The sequence below is a fragment of the Dermochelys coriacea genome, chromosome 3 (assembly GCF_009764565.3).
Source record: "Dermochelys coriacea isolate rDerCor1 chromosome 3, rDerCor1.pri.v4, whole genome shotgun sequence".
Classification (NCBI taxonomy): domain Eukaryota; kingdom Metazoa; phylum Chordata; order Testudines; family Dermochelyidae; genus Dermochelys; species Dermochelys coriacea.
In genome coordinates this window covers 148,525,592-148,547,255 of record NC_050070.1, presented here as the reverse complement: position 1 = coordinate 148,547,255, position 21,664 = coordinate 148,525,592, and the positions used below count along the sequence as shown (strand labels likewise).

Genomic DNA, 21,664 nt, shown 5'->3' with positions numbered 1-21,664 from the left:
ACAAATTATGATGGTGTAGTTTAGTATCCTTAATTTCTAGGCTTCTGTCTTTTTGAAGGGTAAGATTGTGTGCGTCTTGTAGGTTGCAGAGAACTTCAGTGAGATATATATGAAAATAACATTCTACCACATCCTACTATCTTTAGTTGTTTAATTTAACTAAACTACAATTTGATATTTTTCTTGGAAGAGTAAAGTTGTTACAAATACTTATAAAAGATTTATTTGCAAAGATCAGGGTCACAGTGAAGGGCACTATTACCTAAACTATTAAGTAAAATTTCAAAAGTCAATTTAGAGGAATATCAGGGGCTCTCTTATTATATTTATGTCTTGATTGACAGGGCCAGAATATTCTGCATATATGTTGCTATTCATGTATGGATGTAATACTCTGTGCCCTCTCATGTAAATGGTTGAGTGTTTGGGATATTCACTTGTGTTTGATTACTTCTTCCATATTCATGTGAACATTAAAATTAGTTCCTGAAGACACTCAAGCTCTTTCCATGCTAAGGGTAGAGATCTATTAACATGTACTTTGAAGACAATGATTAACTCATTTAAAGAGAGGCATAATCTAGCAATGTGAGTAATCCTGTAATATGTTGATTTTAACAATATACATTTTGACACTTTTCAGCCAGAAAAAACACAAAATACTTTACAAACTCATGTAAAAACTGTATGCAGTACTGGGAATCACTTCACCCATCACTATGGTGCAGCCATTTCCGGAATGAAAAGCTGCTGCTGTTTAACTCACAATAGAACACTTATTTTCTATGGACTCTGGTGATTAGTTACTCAAACAAACAACTTCACATCTTCCATTAATGTCTGTACTGATTATTTTACTTCTTTCTTTAATTTGTCATCAGTTTCTTCAATTGCCACATATAGTAAGAGTGTCAATCCACCTGAAGGAGTATAACCAGGGAGAAATCTTTTCTTTAATACCTCATTTGGCAGTACACCGAAGGCAATATCATAGCAGAAAATTATCAAGTTCAAGTTAATTGTTTTTATGTCAATTGATTTTTGCCTTTCCAAGACAGACAGTGCTCCTAAACCAAACTGGTGATGTTCAGAGCTGGAAACTGGTTTTCTGTACTTTTTGAAATGAGTACAAATCCTAGGTAGCATATTAATTAACAGCTCAAGAACATTTATAATTTGCTTTTGAATTATCTGTTTTCATTACTCTAGTCCATTCACTCACTCGTTTCCTGCCACTTCCTTCCTTTAAGGATCTTGAGTTAGATAAATTAATACACTAATGTTTGGTAATCACTAAACCTTTAGTACCTATTTGCAGTATTGATCAGCAGATTTTGCATGTAATGCAATTAGAATAAGAAACAATACATCTGATGCTGTAAATAGTTAAAAATACAAACTAGCTAAGTTTCACAGAACCACATTTTATCAGATTTTCCACTCATCTTTTTAGAAGTTTCAAGATTCTAGCAAACTCAAACTCCACCAAAGCATCACATTTCTTGTTGTTTTCTAATAAGTATAGCAAGAACCTTGATATTCCCATCATTTCTCTTTCAACCTTTTTATATAAAGTTCTCATTCAACAAGAAGGAAATCAGTGGGGAAACATGCTCAACATCTTAGATTTTTATAACACAAATGCAAGGAGTGTGGGGAAAAAACAGGAAGAAATTTAAGTATTAGTGCATAAGCTAAATTGTGACTTGATTAGTATCAAAGAGACATGGTGGCATAGAGCTTATGACTAGAATACTGGTACAGAGGGGTCTTTGTTCAGGAAGGGCAAGCAGGGAAAAAAAGCAGGAGATGTTGCATTATACATCAGGCATATATACACTTGTTCTGAGGTCCAAGAGGTGAGAAGCAAACCACTTGAAAGTCTCTGGATAAAGGGGGAAAAACAGAGGAGTTTTGTCATACTAGAAGTCTACTATAGACCACCAAATCAGGAAGAGGAGGTGAATGAGGCATTTCTAGAACAAACAACAGAAATATCCAAAACGCAAGACCTGATAGTAATGGGGGACTTTAACTACCAAGACTTCTGTGGGAAAAGTAATATGGCAAAACACAAAATCTCCAATATGTTCTTGGAATGTATTGGGCACAACTTTTTGTTTCAGAAAGTGAAGGAAGTAACCAGAGGGACAGCCATTTTAGACTTGATTCTGACCAACAGGGAAGAATTGGATGTGAATCTGAAGGTGGAAGAGAATTTGGGTGAAAGTGATCAAGAAATGATAGATTTCATGATTCTAAGAAAAGGAAGGAGTGAGAGAAGCAGAATGGACTTCAACAAACTCAGAGAATTGATAGATTTTCTTCCCATGGGAAACGGAGTTGAGGAGAGCTGGCAGTTTCTCAAGGGGACAATATTAAAGGCACAACTGCAAACCATCCCGATGGGAAGGAAAAATAGGAAGAATAGCAAGAGGCCAATACGGCTCCTCCCGGAAATCATTATTGACCTGAAAATCAAAAAGGAATCCTACAAAGAGTGGAAACACATACAAATTGCTAAGGAGGAGTACAAAAGAATAGCACAGGCATCTAGGGACAACATCAGAAAGGCTAAGGCAGAAAATGCATTACATCTAACAAGGACATAAAAGACTATAAAAAGCGGTTATTTAAATACATTAGGAACAAGAGAAAGATGAAGGAAAGTGTAAGTCTTCTACTTAGCAGGAAAGGAGAGTTAATAACTGATGATATCAAGAAGACTGAGGTGTATAATGCCCATTTTGCTTCAGTCATCACTAAAAAGGTATCTAATTGTGACCAGATACCAAGCCGGAAGTGTTGCAAGCACTTTGGAAGACAGGATTAGAATTCAAAATGACTTTGACAAATTAGATAACTTGTCTGAAATCAGTAAGATAAAATCAATAAAGGAAGGAAAAATTAGATGCCCATCTACAAAATGGGGTATAACTGGCTATGTGGGAGTACTGCTGAAAAGGATCTGAGGGTTATAGTGGATCATAGATTGAATATGATGTGATGCAGTTGCGAAAAGAGACTAATATTCTGTGGTATATTAACAGGAATGTATGTAAGACATGGGAGGTAACCGTCCCACTTTGCTTGACACTGGTGAGGCCTCAGCTGGAATAGCGTCTCCAATTCTGGGCACCACAAATTAGGAAAGATGTGGATAAATTAGAAACTCCAGAGGAGAGCAACAAAAATGATAAAAAGTTTAGAAAACCTGACCTCTGCGGTAAGGTTAAAAAAAACTGGGCACATTTAGTCACGAGTAAAGATGAGTGACTGGGGACCTGATAACAGTCTTTAAATATGTTAAAGACAAAAGCCAGTGTTTACTTTGTTTCATAATACCTACCTCCTTAAAACATGGTGAAGGGTTTCTGATTTGTTCAAGCATAGCCCACTTGACTGTTGCCTGTCGTATATTTCCATCATATTCTCTGGAACTCTGCGTACCACTAGGAGTGCCTCTAGATCTTTCATATCCCGGTTCATTAAAATAGGGTTCTGCTACCAATATGAGGGACTGGACAGACACCAACACCTGTGGAGAGAAGCAGTTAAATGAGTAGATGAAAAGTAATTCAGCCCATTACATAGTGACCACCACTTGTTTTTAAAATATATTATATATTACAAGCTTAAAAATAAAAAAAATATAAAATATAAATATAAAATATAATATAAAAAATAAATTAGAAAACTGTATCAAAAATACGTAACTACATATTACTTCCAGAGCTAAACATTTTTTGAATAAATTGGCCTGGCCCCATGTGGATTTTTAAGCAGTTTGAACAAATTAACAATGGTTTCTTTTATTACATTAAAAACTTAACCATTGTTAGTTCGTTCAAACTGCTTAAAAATCCATAATCAATGGAGGTAAAAATTCTAGCTTTCAGGTCCAAGCATAGCACAGATGCAGCACATACATTTTGAGACTAAAAGCCAAGCACTAAGTATAAACTGAATATTTATAAAATGAAAGAGTATAAAAGTTACACCACACACATTAAAATTAAATAGCTGAAATGCAACTACTTCACTATTACCTGTCACACCCTGATTCAGGATTCTGTGGTTTTCCTGCCACATATCCTGATATTGCCAATGCCTAAAGCACCTCTCCCTAAAGTAATTTAGCTATTAGTGCCATGGTTAATTACTACAGAAGAAACTAAGCTCTTCGCAGACCAAAAGCAGCTAAAATGGACTTTCAAAGTCGTAAAAAAACAAAACACAAAAGTTCTATAGGAAATACAAACTCAACATTCAGTAAGCTGACTGCACCTTCACTATTCATTTAATTGGGATTTATATACACACGAAAGATATCTAATCATATGCACTAGGTAATCCTCAAAAAACACCCTCAGAAGTACTTACATGAAACACAACACTCCAACTTACTTAATGTGCAGTAGTAACATTCAGTTAGACCCATGGCCAGCAATCAAATAGATATTTAATGCTCAACTCCCTCTCCAAAAATTCACCATCACCACAATTCTCCCTCATTTTCAAATACCTAAATAAATTTTGACTGAAAAAAATGTAAATTTAACAACCAATCACAAATGCAGGATTACTGAGAAAATTTCTGAACACTTTTGGCACAAGAAGCCTACTAAAACAAATTGCTGAAAATTACTACTTTAAAATTAAGAAAAACTGATAAACATTTTAATGCAGAAGTGCCTACGAACTGCAACTCTAAATATTTGTTTAGGTATCTAAGTGGCCACAATTTTAATCTATAAAATAAAATTGTGCTGAGTGCTTGCCAATCACACTAAGTCAATATTAGCTGCAGGAACTCAGCACCTCTGAAAATTAGACATCTGTTTAGGTGTCCTAATATGGATTTAGGTGTTGAACTCTAGGCATGCAAGCTTAAAACTTCTGATCAATATCTAGTGCAAATTATAACTGTAAATCTTAAGTAAATGGAAGCGAGTTAGTTTCAGTGGAATTCCCTATGTAGCTTACTACCACAAAACACTGTATCCATTTGACATGGGGAAAAAAGCTTTGAAATTTAGATGCAAAGAAACCATTTAAAAGAATAAGTAGATGTTTGATCATTCTCTTTTTAAAAGAAAAGAGTATTATTTCAAAGTTTTTAGATCTACTGATATTATATTGGCTATATAATATAATGTAAATTGGTACTTTAGTTATTTATTTGTAAAGATTATGGTTAACTGAAAGGGCCCAATATTCTTCTCAGACACACAAAACAAATATGGGGGCAGAATTTGGCCTTGGCTTCCCTCTTTTCACCATCTGAACAAGAAGAAACTCAATTCTTATTTGAAACAGAAGTTTAAACAATCATTTTAAAATATTTTAATGAAGTATCAGGTGAATGAAATTATATTTTTTTAGATCCATTCTCATTATTATTACATCTCTGATGATCTGGAGGTCATTCTAGAACGTGATAACACAAGAAGGAGTGGATAAACCTATTTTGATCAAAATTATTCTTGTTATTGAATTAATTTGCACCAAGAAGAAATGAAGAAGGGACAGCATAGTCTAGTGCACTGATTCCTAAACTTGTTCCGCCGCTTGTGCAGAGAAAGCCCCTGGTGGGCAGGGCCGGTTTGTTTACCTGCCACGTCTGCAGGTTCGTCTGATCGTGGCTCCCAGCGGCCGCGGTTTGCTACTCCAGGCCAATGGGAGCTGCTGGAAGCGGCAGCCAGTATGTCCCTCGGCCCGCGCCGCTTCCAGCAGCTCCCATTGGCCTGGAGCAGCGAACCCTGGCCACTGGGAGCCGCGATCGGACTGACCTGCGGATGCGGCAGGTAAACAAACCGGCCCGGCCCACCAGGGGCTTTCCCTGCACAAGCGGCGGAACAGGTTTGGGAATCACTGGTCTAGTGGGCTGAGCAGGAGACTGGAATCTCATAACATCTGAGTTATAGTCTCGTTTGGCCTTTAATTCACTGAGTGACCTTGGGCATACTGCGTAAATCTTTGTGACTCAGTTTCTCCATCTCTCCACTTCTAACTCAGTCATGGGCTGTTTATGTATTTAGCAGTTCAGACATGTTAAACGCTATTACAACATACCATATAATCAGAACTGCTAAACAGAACATCTACAAAAGTTAGCTGCCATTGCTGCATATGAAATAAATACTTGTGAGCTTCCATTGAGGTACTTTTCTAATGCAGAAAATGTGTTATGTTTTCATCTCCATATCAACATCAAAAGTCATTTTTCTTTAAATAAAAATTCTCGTGCTTGTTGAATAAAAGTTAGACTATATTCATCAAAAATGTAGGCTAACAAACATGGATGCCCCCCCCCCGCAAGGAATCAAGAGATACCAAAAAAGGGGTGTGCATTTTTAAGATTTATTATAAGGCTGTTGTCTTCCTATCTAGTTCTTTCAGTATCAGATCTTAAACTGAGTCAGCTTGTGGTTGTCCTTCCTAATGGATGTCATGTTTCATATAAAAAAGAAATTTTATTTTGGCTTCTTTTTATCTACAAAATAAAATTGTGGTTTTTCTGTTACGATAAAGTGGAATTTTCACAAGTGTTTAGAGTCAGCCTAATGCTGCTCCCCCTGAAGTCAATGGGAGCTGAGTTTGGCCAATTCTGATAGCATTTGAAAAATCCCACTCCAAAATGCTACATGTCAAAACTTGTCATAAAATCAGTGTTGAACTCATAGGATTCACTATATAAAGACAACAAAAACTCTGCCATATATACAGTTCAAACATCTTACATTTTGGGTATTTTAAAATTTAGATATAGTAGACACTGAATAGATATTAGCTATTCATGGCTTTGAACGTTATGCACAGTCCTAATTAATAAGCAGATTTGCTGCTGTATATTATGTTTTCAGCTACCTAAAAATCTCTGAACTGAATTTTCCACTTTCATCTGTGTTAGAAAATGATAAACTCCTGAAACATTCTGGGTGGTCTAACAATAGTTTGATCTCTGAACCAGGAAAACATTTAGTGTCTAATTGTTTCCAAGCAATTTATTTAGTCCTGCAGCTGCTTTCCATTTAATAGCTATAAAGTATTTTTATTCCTCACAGTGAAGAAATTTTACAAGTGTTCTCTTACTACCTTCAAAATGAAACCCTGATAAAATAAAATAACCAGCAGACCATGGATTTCAATATAAAATTACAAAGTATTTCTAAACTAGGTTTCTTTGTAATAACCAAATCTAACATTCTACAGAAACATACAACTAATGATTGCCTCCCCTCTCCCAGATGTAATCTGTAATTACAAAAGTGAATAAAGAAAAGGTCTGTTGAACTAAATTAATCTAAACCAAACGAGAATAAAAGGCCTCTGGTGAACTCAGGGTTTCTATCATACACGCCTTTATCCATTAAGTTTTTAGTTAACGTTTTCCAAACAAACATTCAGTTTATCCTGTTCTTCATCAATTAATGTTTACAAAGTAATTTAAAATGCAAAGAATTATGGCCCAGATGGTCTCTATGTATGAAAAACCTAGTCTGGAGAACAATTTTGGCCAGAAAAAGCTTAAAGGACAAGACTACCTCCGATCTGATCAGTACATAAGAATAAAAGCCAAGGCCTAATGGGAAGGACCTGGGGCAGAAAACCACCCTGTACAAGAGAAAAACCACTTTGAGGTAAGGAAGGAATCAAGTGAGGGCCAGGAAACCCAAACAAGCCATTTGAGTAAATGAACAGACTTTGCTATAGTTTTTATTTCGTGTGTGTGTAACAACTGGTGAATTTATACAGGCTTTGTATTAAATTTCCATAATATTCTGCGTGTCTGTTTTATGTTCATCAATTGCAAAATCCCATGCTTCCTGGTCATTGCTAGATTATTTTTAATCCCCATTCGTTGCTGTGGCTAATATATGAGCTTTTTTCAGTTGATTTATTAGCAGGTTTTGGAAGAGCTTCTTTATAGTTATGGATAGCACATACTTCATTTTCCCATCCATTTCTCACTATTTATGATACTATGAAATTTGGAGGCTGCTTTGCATTCAACATAAACACCATGATATAGATGTTAAATGACTCCTGCAAGATAAGAGCTCAATCTCCCATCTTTTACATGCCTAGCCAAAATCAGCACTTGGGTGAAAAGCAGCTGTCTAGAGCTGAGCCAAGACAGGCTGAAATAATGTGGGTAGGAAGAGGGAAGCACTTTGAAGAATTTGCCTCCTCTATAATGTTTCTCACTAGAGAGAGCAATTGCCTTCAAATGGTTCAGTCAGTCTGCAGTCTGAGTGCCCTTTGGACTCCTCAGTACTACTAGATGTCCAACTACCCCCTGCAGCAATTGCTGCCAACTTTCAGGTGCAGACCAGATCGCAGTGCTCCCTGTAAGATCTCCAGGCTTGTTTACTGAAACTCAAAATATAGAATTCAAATATAGCCCCACACCCTGAAAGTTCCAGGTGGTACAAAACATCCATTCTGCTTAGCAACACAACTGACAGCAATCACCCCAGTGCTCTCCTTTCTGTGCCGACTCCCGACAGGGTGCAAAGTCCAGTTCATGGTCTGTCCAAATATGCAAACCCCTCCAATGGAAATGGCTCTCACTACCTGAGAAACTGCTTCTCTCTGAGATCATGAGCTCCCATGACAGCTAAGATGAAACTGCTGACCAACAGGGGGAGGCTTGTGAGTGCAGGAGACAGAACTTTCACAGACTCTGCTCCTTGACTATGGAACTCACCCCTACAAAAAACGAGAATGACCAGTGAGTTACCAATTTCAGAGCTAAATGTAAAAATTTATTTCTCTGGCTTCACTTTTCTTCAATAATGTCTTCCCTCACGCACTTAGACACAATCATAAACAAGCAAGCAAAGCCAACATGTTTTTATTCTATAGACTTGGAAGGAAGAAATAAAAAATGCTACTCCTATTTTTTTTTCCAGAGTAGCAGCTGTGTTAGTCTGTATCCGCAAAAAGAACGAGGAGTACTTGTGGCACCTTAGAGACTAACAAATGTATTTGAGCATAAGCTTTTGTGAGCTACAGCTCACTTCATCGGATGCTTTCAGTGGAAAATACAGTGGGGAGATTTATATACACAGAGAACATGAAACAATGGGTGTTATCATACACACTGTAACGAGTGATCAGGTAAGGTGAGCTATTACCAGCAGGAGAGCGGGGGGGGGGGGACCTTTTGTAATGATAAACAAGGTGGGCCATTTCCAGCAGTTGACAAGAACATCGGGGGGGGTGAACATGGGGAAATAGTTTTACTTTGTGTAATGACCCATCCACTCCCAGTCTTTATTCAAGCCTAAGTTAATTGCATCCAGTTTGCAAATTAATTCCAATTCAGCAGTCTCTCGGAGTCTGTTTTTGAAGATTTTTTGTTGAAGAATTGCCACTTTTAGGTCTGTAATCGATTGACCAAAGAGATTGAAGTGTTCTCCGACTGGTTTTTGAACGTTATAATTCTAGACATCTGATTTGTGTCCATTTATTCTTTTACATAAAGACTGTCCAGTTTGGCCAATGTACATGGCAGAGGGGCATTGGCACTGCTATGGGTACCCGCATGGCCCACAGTATGCCAACATTTTTATGGCTGACTTAGAACAACGCTTCCTCAGCTCTCGTCCCATAATGCTCCTACTCTACTTGCGCTACATTGATAACATCTTCGTCATCTGGACCCATGGAAAAGAAGCCCTTGAGGAATTCCACCATGATTTCAACAATTTCCATCCCACCATCAACCTCAGCCTGGACCAGTCCACACAAGAGATCCACTTCCTGGACACTACGGTGCTAATAAGCGATGGTCACATAAACACCACCCTATATCGGAAACCTACTGACCGCTATTCCTACCTCTAGCTTTCATCCAGATCATATCATACGATCCATTGTCTACAGCCAAACTCCACGATACAACCGCATTTGCTCCAACCCCTCAGACAGAGACAAACACTACAAGATCTCTATCATGCATTCCTACAACTACAGTACCCACCTGCTGAAGTGAAGAAACAGATTGACAGAGCCAGAAGAGTACCCAGAAGTCACCTACTACAGGACAGGCCCAACAAAGAAACCGAAACAGAACGCCACTAGCCATCACCTTCAGCCCCCAACTAAAACCTCTCCAATGCATCATCAAGGATCTACAACCTATCCTGAAGGACGAGCCATCGCTCTCTCAGATCTTGGGAGACAGACCAGTCCTTGCTTACAGACAGCCCCCCAATCTGAAGCAAATACTCACCAGCAACCACACACCACACAACAGAACCACTAACCCAGGAACCTATCCTTGCAACAAAGCCCGTTGCCAACTCTGTCCACATATCTATTCAGGGGACACCATCATAGGGCCTAATCACATCAGCCACACTATCAGAGGCTCGTTCACCTGTGCATCTACCAATGTGATATATGCCATCATGTGCCAGCAATGCCCCTATGCCATGTACATTGGTCAAACTGGATAGTCTCTACGTAAAAGAATGAATGGACACAAATCAGACATCAAGAATTATAACATTCAAAAACCAGTTGGAGAACACTTCAATCTCTTTGGTCACTCGATTACAGACCTAAGAGTGGCAATTCTTCAACAAAAACACACTTCAAAAACAGACTCCAACCAGAGACTGCTGAATTGGAATTAATTTGCAAACTGGATACAATTAACTTAGGCTTGAATAAAGACTGGGAGTGGATGGGTCATTATACAAAGTAAAACTATTTCCCCATGTTCATTCCCCCCTCCCCCTTCCTCAGATGTTCTTGTCAACTGCTGGAAATGGGCCACCTTGATTATCACTACAAAAGGTTCCCCCCCCCCCGCTCTCCTGCTGGTAATAGCTCACCTTACCTGATCACTCTCATTACAGTGTGTATGATAAAACCCATTGTTTCATGTTCTCTGTGTATATAAATCTCCCCGCTGTATTTTCCACTGAATGCATCCGATGAAGTGAGCTGTAGCTCACGAAAGCTTATGCTCAAATACATTTGTTAGTCTCTAATGTGCCACAAGTCCTCCTTTTCTTTTTACTCCTATTTTTTTTTTTTTTTTTTTTTTACAGCTGGGAGGCAATCAGATATTACCAGTCATGGGAGCCATTTAAGTACCTACAAGTGCCTCTCATTTTGAAAGACAAAAAAAATGACACACTGAAGAATTTCTTTACATGAAGTAAGTTTTACAGGTGTGTTTATTTCCTATCTGCACACTTTACATGAAAAGACTGTTATGCTTATCAGTTACGATAGTCTAGCCTCTGATCTAGGAGGAAGATAAACTTTACTGTTGATTTCACACTCTACTACCAGTCCCCCTTGTGATACTGCCAGATGATATGTGACAATTATGTTTTCCCACAATTATTACCATATGTCCAGTCATATTCACTCTTTTAAGGATAGGGAATATTGTGAGAATCAGAAATACATTTAAAGTCAGAATGATTTTGTTGAATTACCTTCCCATAATTTCTTATTCAACAACTACATCCCCAGGGTGTTGTGTATTCGTATTTTGATACTGTCAGAAAGAGAAACTTTCCAAAAGTCGCCATAGAATCTAGATTTCATTGAAGCAGATAATAAAACCCTATGTCTCAATAAAAATATAAACAGATATGTAGAATACATGGTACTGCTCTCCTGATGTTTGAGAAGAATCTCAAGCCTTAACTGTTAAAAAAACAAAACAAACAAAAAAACAAAAACCTACACACACCCCCAAACTGGACTTTTCCACTTATATATTTACAGAATGAAATTATTTTCTAAAGTTAATCATTTATCTACTGTGCTACTTTACTGTCCAATCCCATATTCAGCAAAAATAAAATAAAATAAAATACAAACAGATTCTTGCAGAGAAAAAAATTTCCTGTCATTAGCATACCAGGATGCTAAAGAAGGTAATTTGCAGCAAACAATGGCATTTTGCAGCAATTATGTCCATTTAAAAAAACCCAGAAAACCTTCTCAACTGGTACTATGCTTTGCAGTCATTTCAAAATGCTAATTAGATGGCTCTGTGGAAAACTAAGCTGATCAGCAAAATTGAAATTATGCATTTTCCCCCAGAACATTTCTTTTATAGGAAAGTATTAGCAAAAGCATTAACAGAAACTTATTTATAAGCATTACTGACCATGAATCTGGTTAACTCCCTATAGTCACAAACCAGTATTCTTTATTAAATGACCAATTATAGCAGCCTTTAGGAGTGTATTAAAATGAGTTAACCATGGCTGCCTTTAGCGTTCTGAAAACTAATGATAACTGTGTGTTAGAGCATCATGCTAATTTTTTTTTAAAACAGGAATTACCTATTCCTGTGAAATCAACCAGCTACATTTAGATTATCTACACTGTAGCAACAACAATTTGTCCTATGTCTTGTATAATTCATTCATCACACAGATTCTGCACATCTTCCCACAATATATGAAAGAAGAGGGACCTAAACCTTTCGCTATAGATATAAATATAAAATATATGCAGGCTCACACACACATTCGCATAGTTTATGCTGCTGCTTATAACAGATTTTAGTATACTCATAGTGAATATACAATGCATACGCCACCAAAAAATAAGAGTAAAAAACAACAACTAAAAATAGAAACAAGTTCAAGAAAAAATGACCCCATTACCTCTTGGGAAGGAAATAAGTGAGACAAGGCTGGAGATCTAAGCCTTTTCCTACAACACCGAGAAACCTAATGAGGGAAACAAGGAACCTGCCACAACACCATAGGGTGGTAAGGCACAAGATCATACCATGGGGCTTAAAAGGATTGAGACTACAAGCTCCTATGAGCACAAACCAAGAACCTCAGTCCTTGTTCTAGGAGCTGTCTAGAAAGACAGGCTGCAAAGAATATCACAGATGGCACTGTGCCCAATCAAATTGTCCCTGAAACCAGAAGCCCATAATGGGGGACCAACTAGCTTCTTGATCTATCCAGAGATAAACTGGTCCTCAAAACTGGTAAATCTAGGCATTAGCACTAGGAAAGTGAGGTCAGCATCAAGAGAAGGAGCAGATGGTGTCTTCAGCATCTGCACTGGAGAGAGAGAACATTTAGAACCAAAACTTCCAGCAGCAAGGACTGGTCCCATCTCTGATTCATAGAATGATTTTTCTTTTTAGAGCGCTTGATTCCCCAGGCATCAAGGAATTTTCATTTATCTGCTTTCTCTTAACTTTATGCTTTACAGCAGAGAACAGAAGTTTCCAGGGCCTCACCCACAAATTTAGAAGGAACTAGAGATGGCTGACGACTTACTGCTGTTCAGAGAGGCCTGAACCTATGTAGCTTTCTCTAGTGCTGCAAGTGTAATTGACACCAACCTTTGAGGTTTCACTAGGCACAGTCACTGAAGAAGGCCCTAGCACTGAAAGAGCAGCACCAGCCAACTCCACCAACTTTGGAGCTGGAGAATGGGTCAAGAAAGGACTTGGTGCAGCAAGAGCAGGAATCCCAGACGACTGAGTCTCCCCTTTCTCAGAATCACAGTAGCTATAATATGCTCTGTGGTCACAAAAGGCTCCCAAGGCTTATGGTGTCTCATCACAGTGGGACTATGAAGAGCCCACGCTGAAAATAATATTATTTTCATCCTGTGATCCATTTTGTCAACTATATAGCTAATACGCTGGATACAATTTAAGCAGTGGCTGTGTAGAATATTTCAACACCTTTATGAACACTCCCCTTTTATTTTTACTGTTCATGTGTTACAAAAAGAATAACGTTTCCCTGTCCTTCCTTCTGAAGTCTGAAACCCCATTTTGTATTCTCAAATCAGACACTGTATCTGTTTCCAAAATGTATAAAAAAGTATTGGTCACTTTCACATAATTTCTTCTGTCCATTTGTTTACAACTTTTGGATCTATCTTTTCTGTCTCTGCTAATACGTAGTTAATTTTATAAGGTTTTATTGAAACTTTGGTATCCTCTGAACTGTCACCTGTATTTGCTTGCTCATAATTCCTCTTCCAGATTTTGTTTAGAATTGGAAAGGTAGTTATTTACTACTTCAGCCATCCTGGATTCCTCCATTATTTGTTCCTCTGACTCTTGAAAGAGATCTCAAAGAGAGGTCTTATTTTTAACTTAACTATACTCTATCCATAGGTTTCATCTGAAGTCTGTTTTTGTTTTTTTTTCTTTTTTGGATCTCCAAAACAAGCTCCACATTTCACCACTGGATGACCCCTAAAAGACCTGTTTAAGTTAAACTTCTCTCTGAAAACTGTTTCTCCACTATTGTGACAAGTAACACTTAACATTATTGTAACTGGAACATTAGGGGGGAAACCCCTCTATTTTAGTCAGTTAGTTTACTTGGCTTTTGACAACACTTTGTACAATCATTTTTACTGTTTTTTCTGTTAATGTAAATGCTTCATATACAATAGAAATAGAAAAAATAAAAGATAGGAAAATGTGGCGGGGCAACGGAAGTACATGAAATTACTTTAGCTTAAGTTTTGAATTTGTCTTGATTTTAAGTTGACAGTTCCCCTGTAACTAGCATAATTTCATTTTTTAAAATATATATACACACACACACACACACATATTTACAGTATGTAAATTTAAGCATGTGTGCAAATCTTTGCAGGACTTGGGCCTAATTTCAGATCTCTGATCCCCGGAAGGGAAAATACCTCCATAAATCTACATGGGGGAAGTTGAGCAAATGCTTGAATATAAGTCAGTTTTCTATGCACTGAGCCTCAATCATTATCAGAATGACTTTCTCCTCATATAAACCCATTGTATGTTAAATTGTCAAAATATTCACTGTGCTTTTAGCTTCTCTTATAAAGTAAAGTAGGATGTCAAGCCAGGTTCCCAGAGACAAAAGCTAGCATATAAACAGTAATATTTCCACTGCCTTCCATGCTTAGTGGGTAGGAGTCCTCCCTCTTCCTTTCGGTGTCCAGATATCTCCCCCTATTTCTATCGTTCCATCCTCAAAGGCCATAACTGCCATCCTTCTTTCAGCCAAGAAATGAACTGGGACTGCTTCCAGAACCTGTCAGTGATGGGGCAAGGGATAGCTCGAGTAATAATTTTCCTTGACTATGCTGTTCTTGCTTCTTCTGAGGCCAGGTCTACACTACAGACCTATATTGGTATAACTATGTCACTCTCAGGGAGGTGGATTAACTATGCCAATGGGAGAAGGTCTCCTGTTGGCATAGCAGCATCTTCACTAAAGTGCTACAGTGGTGCAGTCACACACATGAAAACAAGCCCTCAAAGTGCACTGAATTAAAAGACTTAACTAGATCAACTAGGCTGCCAGTGATTTACATTTAACTCTTGAGCACAAGAAGTTAGGATTTCCCAAGAGTAACAAACTCTGACTGTCAAGTCCTAACATTTATAAAACAGATACAGATTTAGATTTTCTCTTTTCCAAAAGGTGCTAGCCTCATGAATATTTGAATACACAGGTATTCACATCATTAGTTACAGTGCTGTAATTCAACAAGCTACTTTCTTGTGTTATTTGCAGCTGTTAAGAGATACTAGAACAAAAGTCATACTATGGCCAGCTATAAGAAGATGATTTTGCAATTTAGGTTTTGCTAAATCCATATTAGTATTTTATTTTGGGGACTGTAGCTGCTAGCTGGAAACTGGCTGGAAATAAGTACATAAAGATTGTTATAGTATCCCATACAGCTTCTGGGGTAATGAGTGAATGTTTACGTAGAAGAAATCAATGATAAGGAGGTCTCACTCAGTGTGGGACATTTACAGCTTATTAATTCCATTCCAAAATAATAAGAAATCTAATTGATGACCAACCATCATTAAATTTTCTACGGCACTTTCATTATTCAGTGAGGGGCTCTTAATTAGCTATAGGTTCCCACAAGCAAAAGGGAAAAGTAAGAAATTTCTTTTGTCCATGGTATTTTATGAAGAAAAAAGTTGTTTAAAGTTCTAAGGTAGAAAAGCTAAGGAAAGAGCAGACATTTTTCTGATGTGTATTTGTTCTTACACAACATGTTTTGAAGAGGAGGAAGAAATGCTTACTTGTAAAAAACTTGAAGTCTGGGGATTCCACTTCTCTTCTGGTCTTCCATGCCATGTGTTAAGTATGCTTAAACAGACCTGCAGATAAAATTTTTAATAAGATCAGACATAAAATGCACAGGGACAAACTCTGCATAGTTAAATTAACATGATGTTAAGACTTAAAAACATTTTTAAACTAATAAGAATTTGTAGGGCATCAAAATATATTGTGAACTATGACAGATCAGATCTTTTTGAATATCAAACTTTGAAATGGTAACCAAATTAAACTATACAAATTATAGACAAAATTCAACTAGGAGAGTATTCTAGTAAATGAGTGAAACAGAGAAATTAAAAAAAAATCACAGAAAAAAGTCACAAACTCTGGAGGTTCCAAAATGTATGCATCACAAAAATTCAATATCCCTGAGAATGTAATGACTTCTTCCCTGCCTTCCCTTAAAAATACATTTTTTTTTAAAGGAAAAGGAAACTATTTAGCCAAACAGTATAGATGAACACACTCTAACACACACACACACACACACACACACCTCTGTATCAAGAGAGCATGAACATTCCTGAATGCTTATGATGGATATAGACTCTGTTTTTCAACAGCACTTTTGTATTGAAGACAGGGGAATGTCTGAAACTAGATCTAAGACTGGAACAAAATCAAGGAAAGGGATTGAGTCGGGGTGTATGAGAGTAGAAGTTCATGGAGATCCTGAGTGTCAGAGGTTCAGCCCAAATGAAGGCCATTCCTTAAATCCCATACACTGAAAAGGGGACTCCCTCAAAGCGTTCTGAAATATGTCAGGTGCCACCTGAGGTGGCAGGTGAGCATTGTCAACAAGGTTCCAGAAGTGTGTCTGCTTTAAGCAGCCTCTTTCACAGTCCCTGTAGCAGCGGTGGAGGAGACTCAAGTATGACGAATATTAAAAGTTTACAAGAGTAGATTACAGAGAACAAACAGTTTGCATTCCTCTTTCACACACAATCACCATCCTGGGACCTATGCAGAAATGCCACCAGTGAGCATCCCCAGATTATTTTGAGCACCTCTCTTTAAAATTCGCACTGGAGAATGGAAGCATTAGCTGCTTGCTGGTGTCTGAGGAATATTGCTAGGGTTCTTAAGTATATCTATCTATTTATCTAACTTAGGTAATTATGTGGCCTCCATTACCAAAATATTTGAGTGTCTCAACACCCCAGGGAAGCAGAGAAGTACTACTGTCCCTATTTTACAAAATGGGCAACTGAGACAGAGAGACTAAGGGTAAAATTTCCAAAAGCATCTGAATGACTTGGCCTAAATCCCATTTTCAAAAATGACCTTGCAATTTAGGAACACTAGACCCATGACTTTCAATAAAACTTATGTGGTTTTGAAAATTTTACGCAAAGATATTTAGGAGCCTAAATCCCGTTTTCAAAAGTGACTTGGGCTCTTTGGATACTGATAACATAACACAAGTGCTCAGCCTATGAAATCTGGTGAGGAGGATGGAAAAGATGATGACCTTTTAGTGAGGTTTGCAGTTCTCCCCCTCAGATACACATGCTTTTGTTTGTTTGTTTTGTTTTTTTTAAATATTTCCCAATTGTTGCAATCTGGTCCATACCATAGGGGAAAAAAGCCCTAGGGTAAGTCATCTCTGGCAGTATCCAAAGAGGGGGTGAAGTCCATTAGTAATAGGGAAATCAACCCAATTTCCTTTCAGTTTGGAAGGCAAATTTTAAAAAGAAGCTTCTGGGAGCCCTTGAGAAACCTCAACAACATATAATTAGTCAAGAACAGCTGATAACCTTGGCTTCAGGGAGGAAAAATAAATTAGCACTTCTGCATATATAGTGCATAAAGAAAAAAGAAATATATTAATAATGTATGCATGTTACAATTAATGATAAACTACATATTTATTAAAAAAAAGAAAAGAAGTACTTGTGGCACCTTAGAGACTAACAAATTTATTAGAGCATAAGCTTTCGTGAGCTACAGCTCACTTCATCGGATGCATTTGGTGGAAAAAACAGAGGAGAGATTTATATACACACACACAGAGAACATGAAACAATGGTGAAAAAGCACAAGAACAAATCCACACAGACACACCCCTGGAGCCAGGACCTGGGGTATTCTATCTGCTACCCAAGATCCATAAACCTGGAAATCCTGGACGCCCCATCATCTCAGGCATTGGCACCCTGACAGCAGGATTGTCTGGCTATGTAGACTCCCTCCTCAGGCCCTTCGTTACCAGGACTCCCAGCTATCTTCGAGACACCACCGATTTCCTGAGGAAACTACAGTCCATTGGTGATCTTCCTAAAAACACCATCCTAGCCACTATGGATGTAGAAGCCCTCTACACCAACATTCCACACAAAGATGGACTACAAGCCGTCAGGAACAGTATCCCCGATACTGTCACGGCTAACCTGGTGGCAGAACTTTGTGACTTTGTCCTGACCCATAACTATTTCACATTTGGTGACAATGTATACCTTCAAATCAGCGGCACTGCGATGGGTACCCGCATGGCCCCACAGTATGCCAACATTTTTATGGCTGACTTAGAACAACGCTTCCTCAGCTCTCGTTCCCTAATGCCCCTACTCTACTTGCGCTACATTGATGACATCTTCATCATCTGGACCCATGGAAAAGAAACTCTTGAGGAATTCCACCATGATTTCAACAATTTCCATCCCACCATCAACCTCAGCCTGGATCAGTCCACACAAGAGATCCACTTCCTGGACACTACGGTGCTAATAAGCGATGGTCACATAAACACCACCCTATATCGGAAACCTACTGACCGCTATTCCTACCTACATGCCTCTAGCTTTCATCCAGATCATACCACTCGATCCATTGTCTACAGCCAAGCGCTACGATATAACCGCATTTGCTCCAACCCCTCAGACAGAGACAAACACCTACAAGATCTCTATCATGCATTCCTACAACTACAGTACCCACCTGCTGAAGTGAAGAAACAGATTGACAGAGCCAGAAGAGTACCCAGAAGTCACCTACTACAGGACAGGCCCAACAAAGAAAACAACAGAACGCCACTAGCCATCACCTTCAGCCCCCAACTAAAACCTCTCCAACGCATCATCAAGGATCTACAACCTATCCTGAAGGACGAGCCATCGCTCTCTCAGATCTTGGGAGACAGACCAGTCCTTGCTTACAGACAGCCCCCCAATCTGAAGCAAATACTCACCAGCAACCACACACCACACAACAGAACCACTAACCCAGGAACCTATCCTTGCAACAAAGCCCGTTGCCAACTCTGTCCACATATCTATTCAGGGGATACCATCATAGGGCCTAATCACATCAGCCACACTATCAGAGGCTCGTTCACCTGCGCATCTACCAATGTGATATATGCCATCATGTGCCAGCAATGCCCCTCTGCCATGTACATTGGCCAAACTGGACAGTCTCTACGTAAAAGAATGAATGGACACAAATCAGACGTCAAGAATTATAACATTCAAAAACCAGTTGGAGAACACTTCAATCTCTCTGGTCACTCGATCACAGATCTTAGAGTGGCTATACTTCAACAAAAAAGCTTCAAAAACAGACTCCAACGAGAGACTGCTGAATTGGAATTAATTGCAAACTGGATACAATTAACTTAGGCTTGAATAGAGACTGGGAATGGATGAGTCATTACACAAAGTAAAACTATTTCCCCATGGTATTTCTCCCTCCCACCCCACCCTCCACTGTTCCTCTGATATTCTTGTTAACTACTGGAATTAGCCTACCTGCTTGTCACCATGAAAGGTTTTCCTCCTTCCCCCCCCTGCTGTTGGTGATGGCTTATCTTAAGTGATCACTCTCCTTACAGTGTGTATGATAAACCCATTGTTTCATGTTCTCTGTGTGTGTGTATATAAATCTCTCCTCTGTTTTTTCCACCAAATGCATCCGATGAAGTGAGCTGTAGCTCACGAAAGCTTATGCTCTAATAAATTTGTTAGTCTCTAAGGTGCCACAAGTACTTCTTTTCTTTTTGCGAATACAGACTAACACGGCTGCTACTCTGAAACCTACATATTTATTAAAAGTTCTCTCTCATGCAAAGGCAGAACACAAATTTTGGCTGTATGAAACTTGCAAATTTCACACTTCCTTTCCTGGTTTGCTCTTCCTCTGTGCAGCTGCTGTGATTTACAGTAGAGAAATTTAAAATAACCTTCACCTCTAAAGTGCAGGTTAACCGTGGTTGAGACAGCATGAGCGAGCACAGGCACAAGCAAGATTCTTGTCCATTTCACTTTGTTCCTAGCACAACACAAAGCAGGGCAGCGGGACAGACAGACTGACCAAGAAGTATATTTGAATACTGCATTTCATCATGAGAACTAAGTTCAATGCACATTACCTTGCCATCATTGTAAAGGTTTGGATTAAATCTCACGCTATGGCCTCCAGTTGTTTCCAGATTCACAAGTGGAGGTGAATTAGGATAGTCTTGTGGAAAATATACGTCAAATTCAAAGCAACCATTTGCATAAGGAGTGTCTGCTGGGCCAGTTATGAGCACCTATCATACAAAAAGAAATGTGACAAATTGCAGTTTTAAACATTTTATAATTGGTATCTTGAGAGGTTACAGGATAAACTTATTTTTCACCTGCAGTTCTACTTTGAAAATAATGACTACATAAAAATGTCATTGTCTTACAAATCTGTCTAACCTAGTTGCATTAGCGATTAATCTAAATTGTTAATGCCTCTCTCTCCTGGTAGCACAACTCAGCCAAAGCAGTTAGGAAGCTAAGTCTTCTTTTTTGTACATCATTAATAGATTGTTTACTAAATACCAATTACAGGGTCATTCTGAGTGTGTCTACACTGCAGTTAAACACCCTTGGTTGGTGCATGTCAACTGACTGCGGCTCGCAGGGCTTGGACAACAGGGTGTTTAACTTAGATGCAGATGTTCAGGATTGGACTGGAGCACAGGTTCTGGGACCCTGCGAGGGGAAGGGTCCCAGGGCCAGCCCGAGCCCAAATGTCTACACCTCAGTTAAACAGCCGATAGCCTAGCCCCGCAAGCCCTAGTCAGCTGACATGAGCCAGCCAGAGGTGTTTAATCGTAGTGTAGATATACCCTCAGTTACACCTCTGCAAGCCCACTGAAGACAGTGGGGTTGAACAGGAGCCACTAATGGTATACTTTGAATGTAATGGGGTTGCACGAGTATATGTAAGGGCAAATTTTGGCCTGCAGAATCTATTACTAGTGATGAAAAGGAGGAAAGAATCTGGCTTGACTTTCAAATCCTGAGCTAAGTCTCAAGGATAGTAATTAGAAAAGAGATAGCTTTACTTATAAATTGAGCTTATTTTACATGGAAGTTACTGAGAAATTGATGTAGAACTGCAAGATACCATGTTTGTATCGACTTTTCAGAGCAGAACCTCACTTTAAAAAAATCCAAAAAATAAAATTATGCACCTATTTCTTTTATTAATCTGGCCCTTCTCTCCAGTTTTAACAGAAGTTAACACACAGAGCATGGGTATGGAATATACACCAAGTTGCTAGGACTCTAGTCACCTACAGGAAG

At 38.5% G+C, this 21,664-nt stretch overlaps 1 protein-coding gene across 1 annotated transcript in view; it reads right to left on the bottom strand.

Annotated features, from left to right (window-relative positions):
• Window positions 1-21,664, bottom strand: part of BIRC6 (baculoviral IAP repeat containing 6) — a 342,876-nt gene that overhangs the window by 14,178 nt on the left and 307,034 nt on the right. Inside the window, 3 exon segments of the mRNA XM_038394017.2 lie at window positions 3,350-3,538; window positions 16,064-16,141; window positions 20,473-20,634. Coding sequence (XP_038249945.2) covers window positions 3,350-3,538; window positions 16,064-16,141; window positions 20,473-20,634 — 429 coding nt within the window.